General features: G+C 37.7%; 1 protein-coding gene across 1 annotated transcript in view; it reads left to right on the top strand.

The window, feature by feature from the left end:
- LOC144198753 (phospholipid-transporting ATPase ABCA1-like) overlaps positions 1-12,052 on the top strand; it is a 29,050-nt gene extending 16,998 nt beyond the window's left edge. The window contains exons 17-49 of the mRNA XM_077719942.1: positions 54-258; positions 352-465; positions 559-733; positions 809-940; positions 1,017-1,156; positions 1,257-1,394; positions 1,797-2,026; positions 2,093-2,165; positions 2,251-2,453; positions 2,521-2,572; positions 2,660-2,764; positions 2,844-2,992; positions 3,140-3,264; positions 3,714-3,812; positions 3,906-4,095; positions 4,177-4,271; positions 4,359-4,391; positions 4,475-4,580; positions 5,011-5,085; positions 5,165-5,334; positions 5,414-5,591; positions 5,687-5,802; positions 6,375-6,519; positions 6,604-6,727; positions 6,808-6,937; positions 7,029-7,212; positions 7,752-7,858; positions 7,944-8,085; positions 8,178-8,312; positions 8,389-8,492; positions 8,561-8,653; positions 8,747-8,990; positions 9,902-12,052. Coding sequence (XP_077576068.1) covers positions 54-258; positions 352-465; positions 559-733; positions 809-940; positions 1,017-1,156; positions 1,257-1,394; positions 1,797-2,026; positions 2,093-2,165; positions 2,251-2,453; positions 2,521-2,572; positions 2,660-2,764; positions 2,844-2,992; positions 3,140-3,264; positions 3,714-3,812; positions 3,906-4,095; positions 4,177-4,271; positions 4,359-4,391; positions 4,475-4,580; positions 5,011-5,085; positions 5,165-5,334; positions 5,414-5,591; positions 5,687-5,802; positions 6,375-6,519; positions 6,604-6,727; positions 6,808-6,937; positions 7,029-7,212; positions 7,752-7,858; positions 7,944-8,085; positions 8,178-8,312; positions 8,389-8,492; positions 8,561-8,653; positions 8,747-8,990; positions 9,902-10,045 — 4,455 coding nt within the window. The 3' untranslated portion in view covers positions 10,046-12,052. The remainder of the gene's footprint in view (positions 1-53; positions 259-351; positions 466-558; positions 734-808; positions 941-1,016; positions 1,157-1,256; positions 1,395-1,796; positions 2,027-2,092; positions 2,166-2,250; positions 2,454-2,520; positions 2,573-2,659; positions 2,765-2,843; positions 2,993-3,139; positions 3,265-3,713; positions 3,813-3,905; positions 4,096-4,176; positions 4,272-4,358; positions 4,392-4,474; positions 4,581-5,010; positions 5,086-5,164; positions 5,335-5,413; positions 5,592-5,686; positions 5,803-6,374; positions 6,520-6,603; positions 6,728-6,807; positions 6,938-7,028; positions 7,213-7,751; positions 7,859-7,943; positions 8,086-8,177; positions 8,313-8,388; positions 8,493-8,560; positions 8,654-8,746; positions 8,991-9,901) is intronic.
- The last annotated feature ends 253 nt before the right edge of the window (positions 12,053-12,305 follow it).

The following is a 12,305-nucleotide window of genomic DNA, read 5'->3' as shown; positions in this document are numbered from 1 at the left end:
AATCCGGTAATACGAGAGTGGATTTCTCATGTTAAGTTCTCTCATTTTTTCAGAGCCTACTGTCTCCGGTAGCTTTTGGATTTGGCTGTGAGTACTTGTCCCTATTTGAAGAGCAAGGTGTTGGAATTCAGTGGTCCAACTTGCTAGCAAGTCCCCTAGAGGAGGACAGCTACAATCTGACAACGTCTATCTGTCTCATGCTCTTTGACGCCATGCTCTATGGAATCATGACCTGGTACATTGAAGCTGTGTTTCCTGGTGAGTATCCACACAAAGTAGTTTTTATGAAAACTCAACCTCTGTGAAGAAAAAAAATCAGGAACTTACAAGATGTCAATATTTCATTCGCAGGCCAGTATGGAATTCCCAGGCCTTGGTATTTCCCTTTCACCAGGACATACTGGTGCGGCGAGAAACAGAACAAGAACTTATCGACTCCTTTGTCCAAAAAAGGAAATACAGATGGTGTGTTTATTTTTTTTTCCTTTTGCAGTTGTCCTCAGTTGCCAAAAATCTAATGAAGTTTTGACCTGAATATTACATCTTGTTTCTCTCTAGGTATTTGCATCGAGGAGGAGCCAAGCCACATAGATCCAGGCGTTTACATAGAGAATCTAGTCAAGGTTTACAGTCATGGCAACAAACTGGCTGTAGATGGTCTCTCTTTGAGATTCTATGAAGGACAAATTACGTCCTTCCTTGGACACAATGGTGCCGGAAAGACCACTACAATGTAAGGCAACACACACATGTAAAGTCATGAAAAGCTTCAAATTTACCAATGTATCTCTGTTTATTTTTTTGGCAGGTCAATCTTAACAGGGTTATTCCCACCCACTTCTGGGACGGCTTACATTTTAGGCAAAGACATTCGCTCGGAACTCAGTGCCATCAGGCAGAATCTGGGTGTCTGCCCCCAACACAATGTGCTTTTTAGCATGTACGTATTGTCGGCAATGATTGGATTATTTCCGGAAGACGGCTAACAATTTGTTCCTGTTTTTTTGTGAACGCAGGTTGACGGTGGAAGAGCACATTTGGTTCTACGCTCGCCTTAAAGGACTTCCTGAGGACATCGTGAAAGCTGAGATGGAACAAATTGTCAATGATGTCGGGTTGCCTCATAAGCGGAAGTCACGGACTAGCACGCTTTCTGGTCTGTACAATGGATTTTTCGCTTTAAAGCTTGTTTTAATTGTTTAGTGGGTAAATGAGAAGTGTCAGTAGCTCAATGGTACTTTTTTTTTGGGATACAGGTGGAATGCAGAGGAAATTGTCAGTGGCTTTGGCTTTTGTCGGGGGCTCAAAGGTCGTAATCTTGGATGAACCCACAGCTGGTGTTGACCCTTATGCACGTCGGGGTATTTGGGACCTGCTTCTTAAATATAGACAAGGTAAAGAAAAATTAATTCTGACATTTACACCAAACAAACATCTGGATCTGGATTAAAGGGCCTAAATATTCAGTTTTTTTATAGATCTAAATGTTTATTTTAGCTTTTTTTAAATATATTTTTAGATTTTACAAAATGATTTTTGAACTAAAAACACAGAAAAAAATGATTAAAAAATTACAATTATTGATTTAAAAGGTGGAAAATCAGGAAATTTAATATACATCTATACTCTCCATTTTAATATGATCCTAAAACAGAAAGTCAGCACTCAATTTACTTTCCCGGGCCACACAAAATGATGCGGCGGGCCAGATTTAGCCCACGGGCCGCCACTTTGACACCTGTGCATTACATAAAGACTTCGGCATTGATGTAACGAGATTTGTATCCTCATGTCAGGCCGCACCATCATCCTGTCCACCCACCACATGGACGAGGCCGACATTCTCGGTGACCGCATCGCCATCATCTCCCACGGCAAGCTATGCTGCGTTGGCTCCTCCCTTTTCCTCAAGACTCAACTGGGAACCGGCTACTATCTGACCCTGGTCAAGAGAGACTACGACCTTGCACTGCAGTCTTGCAGGAATTCCGCTAGTACCGTCTCTTACAACAAAAAACCTGAAAAGGTAAGCCGCCCGCCATTTGTCTCACTTGTTATTGCATTTATATACTGAATTAATTTGTTCAATTAGGACGATAGTGTATCGGAGAGTAGTTCAGATGCTGGCCTTGGCAGTGAACCAGAGAGTGAAACCACCACCATTGGTAGGAAAAAAATAAATAACTCCTTTTGGATTGATTTTCTAGGACGTAAAGCATCACCTTATTTTGTCACTTGTCTTGGTTTTAGATGTTTCCCTCATTTCCAACGTGATATTCAAGCACGTATCAGAAGCTCGTCTGGTAGAGGATCTTGGACATGAGTTGACGTACATCTTGCCCTACCAGTCAGCCAAAGATGGAGCCTTTGTGGAGCTCTTCCATGAACTCGACGACCGTCTTGGCGATCTGGGAATATCAAGCTATGGAATATCCGATACTACTCTGGAAGAAGTAAAGAGCTTTTTTTTTTAAATATTGATGTGAAACATCAAATGACATCCACTGTCTTGTTTTTTAGATTTTCTTGAAAGTGGCTGAGGACAGTGGAGTTGATTCTGTAGAACTTTCAGGTAAAATATATATATTTTTTAATTATACACTCAAATTGAACACATCAAGTTAAGGAACATGAATAAATGTAACAATTGTATTCGCAGACGGAGTCGTACCCACGAGAACCCGCCGCCGACACGCTTTTGGAGACCATCAAAGCTGCTTGAAGCCCTTTACCGAAGATGACTTTGATTTGAATGACTCTGAAGGTAAAGCAGAAGTGAAATAACAGACAATGTAACAACACATGCTAATAGGAAAAATTGCACTTCTGTTGTGTGTGAACAGAATCTCGGGAAACTGACTGGCTAAGCGGAAGTGACGGGAAAGGATCATACCAAGTCAAAGGCTGGAGTCTGAAACGACAGCAGTTTGTGGCATTACTCTGGAAAAGATTCCTCTATGCTCGACGTTCCAGGAAAGGCTTTTTTGCACAGGTACTAAAGTTCAAAGTGCTTCAACCAATATTGATTCATTGAATATATATCTCAATACTTTTGATTGGCCACCATGCTCCCTTTCCTTTGCAATTAATCATTTTATGTATCTCTAAATAACTGTATTTTATTTTATTTCCTTTCTAGATTGTCCTCCCTGCTGTGTTTGTATGCATTGCATTGGTGTTCAGCCTAATTGTACCTCCATTTGGAAAGTACCCAAGCCTGGCTCTAAATCCAAGCATGTATGGAGAACAGTTTTCCTTTGTGAGGTATGTTCATCCAAAATATTTTCATAAGTATTTTATACGTTTTTTTAATCATTTCAAATTGTGTACACCTTATAACATCCCTTGTGGGGGATTTTACGTATGTTTTTTTTGTCAAACCGATCTCGTTTTAAGCATATGTGCATGTGCATTCAACTTTTCACTATGTAAATATAGTGTGTTAGCAAGCAATGTACCCAGATAGTCAAACTGTGACATCTACAGAATCTTGAATTTAGTGCATACTGATTGGGCGCTCCATCCATTTTGGAGATAATTTTAGACTTTTAAATGCGCCCTATGTGAGTAAATATGTGCATGTGTATGTTTTTTTATCGCTTATCAAGGGGAATTGCAATCATTAATAAGGGGAAAATGACCGAGGTTGCCAGATCTGATACCGCACCATGTATTAAAACACTTCATCTGACAATAATGTCCTATCTATACAGCAATGACATACCTGACGACCTTCATGCCAACAAACTCCTCAGAGCATTGACAGACAAACCCGGATTTACATCACCCTGCATGGAAGGAGAGTCCATTCTGTGAGTCTGGATTTTAAACATAAATCAAAAATAGCCATTCAAAACCTAGCAACAGAAGATTATTCATTGGAAATCTGTCTTTATATGCTGCAGGAATCATTTGTGTACGGAGGAGGACGAGGAATGGTCCATTCCGGAAGTACCTGAAAGTGTGAAAGCAATGTTCGACAATGGTAACTGGTCCATGGAGAATCCGTCACCCCTGTGCGCTTGTAGCTGTGAAGGGCGGAAAAGGATGCTACCTGAATGTCCAGCTGGAGCGGGGGGGCTGCCTCCTCCACAGGTGAGTGATGGCAAAGGATGGAGATGTGAGATAATTGATTGGACGTGGAAAAGGACGTTTTGTCTTCTTTTTTTATTTCAGAAGAAACGAAGTGACAAAGAAACCCTTCAAAATTTGACTGGGAGAAATGTGTCCGATTATTTGGTGAAAACGTACGCTCAGATTATTGGCAAAAGGTAAAATTTTGGGAATATTTGATTATAGTTGATGTTCGTTTAATGGTTCAAAGTGTAGTTATTATTAAACTTTTTTTTATGTTATAGCCTGAAGAACAAGATCTGGGTCAACGAGTTTAGGTACATTTTTATTGATATTGAGTCTCTCTTGAGAGCATGAATATGGCTTGTCTGTTGTAATAAAAGACTTTATCGCTACACAGATATGGCGGCTTTTCTCTCGGCGCCAGGGGCTCTCAGCTTCCAGCCCAGAGAGATGAGATCGATGAGGCAATCGCTCAACTGCGCCGGCGCTTCCGTCTGGAAAGGGTCAGAGCTTTCAGACATACTGTCATAATAAAGCACATTGCCGTTAAAACACTGCTAACAAGCGCCGATCCGTCTGTTAATGTTCATAAGGGGAAGCTACAGTAATTAGAACACTATAGTTTGGGTCATTTAATTACATGATTGTATTACATTCAACCCGATAAAGAACAAAACTGCGAACAAAGATGTAACTACCGTATTTTCATGACTATAAGGCGCACTTAAAAGTCTTGAATTTTCTCCAAAATAGACAGTGCGCCTTATAATACAGTGCGCCTTATATATGGAAAAAATGTCATTCATTGAGGGTGCGCCTTATAACGCAGTGTGCCTTAAAGTCGTGAAAATACGGTAAATGAAATGTAAGACTTGTATTTAAATTAAGTTCAATTATCTCGGCTTACGTCTGTTTTCATCACAACCCTTTTAGGGAGCTGCACCCGATCGTTTCTTCCGCAGTCTTTCCAACTTCATTCAAGGGTTAGACACCAAAAATAACGTCAAGGTAAGTGCACACTCTCTCGTACAACATACAAAGGATTAAGTAGCGTGATTAAAAAACATATCCCTCCACCCATCCACAGATCTGGTTCAATAACAAAGGCTGGCACAGCATTGGCTCATTTCTAAACGTGATGAACAATGGCATCCTCAGAGCAAGTTTACCAGCTGGACAAGACCCAGCTAAATTTGCTATCAATGCCTTTAATCATCCACTCAACCTTACCAAAGAACAGCTGTCCCAAGTTGCTCTGTAAGTCAGCTAAAACGGACTAGAAATTTTCAACTATCCAAGAAGAAAATGACATTTAGGACTTTGTTTTTGTCCTCAGGATGACGACATCAGTGGACGTGCTGGTGTCCATCTGCGTTATCTTCGCCATGTCCTTTGTCCCTGCCAGCTTTGTTGTCTTTCTCATTCAGGAGAGGGTCAACAAGGCCAAACACTTGCAGTTTATTAGTGGTGTACAACCTTTTCTCTATTGGCTGGCCAATTTTCTTTGGGATATGGTATGACGTTTCTCTCCAAGCATACAAATTATTGTTATGATTTCAACATGACTTCACTTATTCAAGTCTTTTTTATGTTGGTTCTTTTTCCTTAGTGTAACTACATTGTCCCTGCAACGTTAGTGATCATTATCTTCATCTGCTTCCAACAAGATGCTTATGTCTCGTCCACTAATCTGCCAGTGCTAGCTTTGCTGCTTCTGTTGTATGGGTAAGTTGGAGCATTTTTTTTCATAAATGTTATACGGATTTGAATGCACACTGCAAATACTCAGGATGTTTAAAATAATAATGATAATTAGATCTGGTGATTCGTTGCAATGTTACATGACAAAATTCTCGTATCAATTCAAAATCTGTCCGATCATTACACGTGTGTTTTTGTTGGAAAATAAATAATGGGGCCCCACTACCTTTCTTCCATATTTATTTTATTATTTTCAAATTATTGGATCGGATTGGATAACTTTATTCATCTTGTATTTGGAAAATTTCATTGTCACTTTGGCATTGAGAATACAGACACAGAAAAATACTATGTAGACATAAATAGAGAGGTAATAAATAAGTTAATAAATAAATAGATACAATTTTATATTCATAAATAAATTAATACATATTTTTAATTACATTTATATATTTTTGTTATATATAAATTCATAAATAAACATTCTTATAGTTTGTTATACATGTTTTAACAAATTTTTCTTGTTTGTTTTTCATATTTTTCAAATACTGCATTTAAGCAAATGTTGAAAATGGTCCTTTCTGCTTCTTTTCCAGATGGTCCATCACACCTCTGATGTACCCAGCCTCGTTTTTCTTTAAAATACCCAGCACAGCCTACGTGGTTCTAACCAGTGTCAACATACTGATCGGAATAAACGGCAGTGTGTCCACATTTGTCCTGGAGCTATTTGGAGGCAATGTAAATATAACATTTCTTAAACCCATAATTTTTTTTTCAGTGTTAAATTCTATCATATCAAGGCTTAATTTAAAATCCTTTCAGGAGATTGGTGGTATCAATGACATCCTGAAGAACGTTTTCCTCATCTTCCCCCATTTCTGTTTGGGGCGGGGCTTGATTGACATGGTGAAGAATCAAGCTATGGCCGATGCTTTGGAAAGATTTGGTAAGCTTAAACCTACCGCATTTTGGATGAATTGCGACCTGCTTTTTGGAGTTTTTAACAAGACGCTGGTTGTCCTGTAGGGGAAAACCGCTTCCGTTCTCCTTTGGCCTGGGATATGGTTGGAAAGAACCTTTTTGCAATGGCCATTGAGGGAGTCATTTTCTTCTGCATCACTGTCCTCATTCAGTACCGATTCTGTATTAAAGCCAGGTACGTTTTGAAGGATTCTATTAGTTTTTTTAAACCTATGTACTTTGACCAAAAACATATTCTTGATCAGCGTGTCCTCATCTTTTTCCAGGTCATCATCCAGTCACCTGAAGCCAATTGGAGAAGAGGATGAAGATGTAGCGAGAGAACGGCAGAGAATTCTCAGCGGGGCGGGGCAAGCAGACATTTTGGAGCTCCGTCAGCTGACTAAAATTTATAAACGGAAGCAGAAACCTGCTGTGGACCGGCTATGTGTTGGCATTCCTCCAGGCGAGGTAGGAAATGTGTTTTATATGTTTCTCTTATTGACTAGGCTGACATAAATGAGCGATGACAACTGCTCGTTAAGTGATACTTTAATCTTGGACACTTCAGGGCTAAAATGTTATGCTTCTATTTGGCAACAAATGGGCCAAAGTTTATCATTTTTAAACTCTGTAGCCGATATTACTGATTCTAAGTTATTCTCATGAAAGTTTTGTCAAATGGAATTAAGTACATTTTCTTAAATATTTAAATTTTTTAGGCCTGGGAAAATGTTCTGGTACAAATAACATTAAAATAAACTTACTGCCCCTCATGTGAGTTCAAAATAATGAAATATTACACTGCAAAAAATAGATTTTTTGAAATTTAATATCGCAACCTATATTCAATGTATATAAATCACAATGTCAGGTTTTTCCATTATCTTGTAGCTACATTGAAATAATGCTATAGAGCTCAACTCTAGACAGATTAAAATGTTTAACCAATATAATCTGCTTTCCAGTGGAAATATTAAAATGTCTGAATGTTATTTTTCTTTTTCCAGTGTTTTGGCTTGCTGGGAGTTAACGGAGCTGGGAAAACTAGCACGTTTAAAATGTTGACGGGCGATTCGGTGGTTACCAGTGGAGAGGCTTACCTGGCAGGCAAGAGGTAGGACATAGGAAAGGTTTTGATGTCATTAGCATTTCTTTACAGGAAATGATAATCTTCCTTGTCTGTATGTGCCTTTTTCCAGTGTGAATACAGAAATCAATGAAGTACATCAGAACATGGGCTACTGTCCTCAGTTTGATGCAATCAACGATTTGCTGACAGGACGCGAGCACCTTGAGTTTTACGCTATTCTCAGAGGTGTTCCGGAGAAGGAAGTGTGCGAGGTCAGTAACATACGCAAACACTATATCCCTAATCTAATGGAAAAAAAGGGGTTTATCGTAGCTATGGATTGATGTATTCTTCTCTCCACTAGGTGGCAGAGTGGGGCATTCGAAAGTTGGGCTTGGTCAAGTATGTTGACAAATCAGCAGGGAGCTACAGTGGAGGTAACATGAGGAAACTGTCCACAGCCATCGCTCTCATTGGAGGACCACCAGTTGTATTCTTGGTAGGAATAAAATTGACTTAATTTAACGAAATACATTTTCATGACCTCAATATCTCAATTTTTTTATATCGAACAGGATGAACCTACAACAGGCATGGACCCAAAAGCACGGCGTGCCCTGTGGAACGCCATATTGAGTATTATCAAAGAGGGTCGGTCTGTCGTTCTGACCTCACACAGGTTAGTTTTAACAAATATTTCAATCTCATGTCATTATTTTCCCCAAGTAAACTTATTTTTTTCAATAGCATGGAGGAATGTGAAGCACTTTGCACCAGAATGGCCATCATGGTCAATGGCAGGTTCCGCTGTCTAGGGAGCGTCCAGCACCTAAAAAACAGGTACAAAAAAACTGCAAAGAAAACTACATATATGCTCCAAGCTGAGGCGATCATACGGATGATGACTAAAATATCCGAACAAATTTTCTTCAGGTTTGGAGACGGTTACACCATCATCCTTAGGGTAGCTGGACCAGATCCGGACCTCAAGCCAGTGATTGACTTCATCGAGCAAGAACTGCCGGGCAGTACACTGAAAGAGAAACATCGTAACATGCTTCAGTACCAACTGCCATCTTCCCTCACATCCTTGGCGCGCATTTTCTCCCTCTTGGCCACCAACAAGGAGGCGCTCAGGATAGAGGACTACTCTGTCTCTCAGACCACATTAGACCAAGTAAGGCCATTTTTGGTGGTTTGGGTTGGTTGTACCATGCAATGAGTTTTTATCATTGTAAAAAGTACTCACATTTTATTTAGTTATTTATTTGATTTGTTCACACTTTCATAGCAAGGACTCCAAAAGGGTTTTTTTTCCAATTTGCTTATGATAATAGTTATTATTTCGGGTCTAGTTATTTGAAATATTATTAATAGATGCCTATTTGGTCTTCTTTATTTTGCTATTGTTACTTTAACATTAGTTTGTTCTTGATTTCTCCCAAAAATGGAAATAGGCCCAACCAAAAGTGCGAATCATTTTTTTTATATATATATATATATATATATTTTTAAATTATTTTTTTATTATAGTCTGTTTTTTTAATTCATGTGTGTATATATTCATATACGGGTGTGTATACACATAAATATACACATATATACACACATACATACATATATACACATATATACATACATATATGCATATATATATACATATACACCCATACACATACACATATACCCGCATATACACACATATACAGACACACATACACATATATACACACATACACATATATACACACATACACATATATACACACATACACATATATACACACATACACATATATACACACATACACATATATACACACATACACATATATACACACATACACATATATACACACATACACATATATACACACATACACATATATACACACACATATATACATATATATACAAACACATTTTTTTACACATTTACACATATGGATGTATCTATATATAGAGATACATACATATGTATTTCAATTTAAAAAACACTGACTACATTCATAATATCTCTTTCAACAAAGCACACCTGTTTTTAATTTGTAGCCACAGGTGATCTAATCAGTCTTCTCTCCACTACAGGTGTTTGTAAATTTTGCCAAGGACCAAAGTGACGAGGACCACTTGAAAGACATGCATCTGAGCAAACGAGATGCAGTGGTGGTGGACATTTCCCAGGTCAACACTTTCCTCACAGATGACAAAACCAGGGAGAGCTGCGTCTGATTAAAAAAAAAAAACAACCCTCAAAGCGGGATAAAGACTACGTTGATATGTCCGCATTTGTTTTGTTTTTTAATTGTTTTTTATTTGAATCGTCAGTGGACCTGCTGTTCAACGCACAGCCTCTCAAGATTTGACAAGGCAGAGACTGCAGGTATTGTAAAACACACTGAACTCCATGCAAATCAATGCAAGAAATCTATATATTTAATACGAGAGGACACATTTGCGTGAGGAGGGTTGAAGACTGGTGCTTCTCCTTCACCGTGGACACTTGAAGTGGCACGCTGTGTTTTGACTGAAAAAGTAGCCGTGCTACTCTCTCAAAGGAAAGTATAATTGAAAGCCCATTCCCTAAAAGTAGAAAGCTACATTATAGGGGAAAAGAAAAAAGAATGTTCAATGTATCATTCACTGCCAATTTCTGAAGGATTTAAAAGACTTTAATACCTTTTTTCAGGGTCAGATTTTCATTACCAGAAACAGTTTTATAATAATTCAAGATGTGACTCAAACAATTTAACACATTTCAAGGGACCGCTTTTGTAATTTGATTCACAACCAGTCCTGGTTTTAATTTTGCTTTTCACTGAAAAAAAAAAAAAAAAAAAAAAAAACTGATCGATAGCATTCTCTTTTTTTTATTTGTGGTTCCTACTGTCATGACTTAGTTTTTCATAGTGCCTAACGTATATGGTGGTTACGGAAGAAATGTGAGCACTCCATTAAAACAACAACAACAACGTACATTTTTTTGGCTGGAAAGTGATGTACAGTACAGTAATAAGACCAAGTGACAAAAGCACAAAAACTGTTTTTCTTGTATAGAAAAACAAGACCTTCCATGTTTAAAAAGAACAAAAACAAAAAAAAAACATGTTGTTTTTTGATGTCTATACACGATGTGCGATCTGTGATGGACTTATTGACAATGAAAATCATTGTATTGTTCTCCTTTTGCCTGTACACACCCACAATAGTGGCGTTTCCGCATTATATTGTGAGTATGGCAAAACTTGCGGCTTTGTTGTTATTCAAACGTCACAAAAACGAGGGCTCAATCTAAAAGAACGTAATTAGGCGGATAAAGAAAAGGTAGTGTGACATGCTAAAGTGTTTTTGTTTATTAACGAGGGGATTACAACTAGTTTTGGATTGGATTTTTATCTGTGTTTGATTATTAATGCCTTGACATGTCATGCTTATATGAATCAAGGCATCAATAATCGAACACCGATAAAAATCCGATCCAAAACAAGTTTTAATCGTTAATTACTTAAACACTTTAGCATATCATAGTAGCACTCGTGTACTGTACATTTTGGATGTAATTCTGCTTTTTGCGATGGAACTAAAGATGGTTCATGTTATGTATAGTAAAAATGACGGTGATGTTTACTCAAAATGACGTAACATCCAGTTTTGTGCCAAATTGAGCTCAACCAGCAGAATACTGAAGAGAGGCAATTTTTTTGTACAATTTTAAAACGGGGTTTTATGTTATATTCCCATTAGGTCAAATATAAAACAAATTTCCACATGTTACTGTATGTAGAAAAGTTGCCAAACTAATTCTGACTGTGCTGCCATGACTGGACACCATTAAAGGACCATGTCTATTGAATTAGTTTTATGACCAAATATGTAGAATTGTGTCAAGAGTTGAAAAGCGGTGCTCAAAGTTCAGTAAAAAAAATAAAAAATAAAAATATAGAAAGTTTGTCATAGTTTTGGAAGCTGGTGTTGACCCCGAAATGACGTAAAAACAGTTAGGAGTACACCAAAAAAAAGGAAATGTGATGCGCTATAGGTATGAAAAGTTGACTTTTTGAAAGAATGTTAAATTGTAATCACTGAAACCGATCAAACCAACGTGGTGATTTACTCCTTTTTTTGCTCGATATTATCATTCGTTTACATTTTCACAAGTATTAAACAACAGGTGTTGAGTTTGTTACCCCTTGTGTACAGTAACTATTAAAATAAAGTTCATACATTTTGAAAAGAAAAGGATTTCTGTTAACTTGTTGTTAGTTTAAACTTTTGTCTGTTTGCATATGTCTTATTTGCTTTGTTTTAGGTTACTGGAAAATGACTAAAGATTGCTCAACAATTCTTCCAAATAGCTTTTAGAAACATCAGGTATGCTATAACTTTACTGCAGACTTAAAAATAGGAGAAAGTATATTATAAACTGAATAATTTGTGAGAATTAACCAAAAAATATGTTTTTATTGGGATTAATCCCCATTTGTCCTGTCAC

Source organism: Stigmatopora nigra, chromosome 6 (assembly GCF_051989575.1).
Source record: "Stigmatopora nigra isolate UIUO_SnigA chromosome 6, RoL_Snig_1.1, whole genome shotgun sequence".
In the NCBI taxonomy this organism is placed as follows: domain Eukaryota; kingdom Metazoa; phylum Chordata; class Actinopteri; order Syngnathiformes; family Syngnathidae; genus Stigmatopora; species Stigmatopora nigra.
Note: the sequence above shows the minus strand (reverse complement) of the source record. Positions and strands in the feature narration are given on the sequence as shown.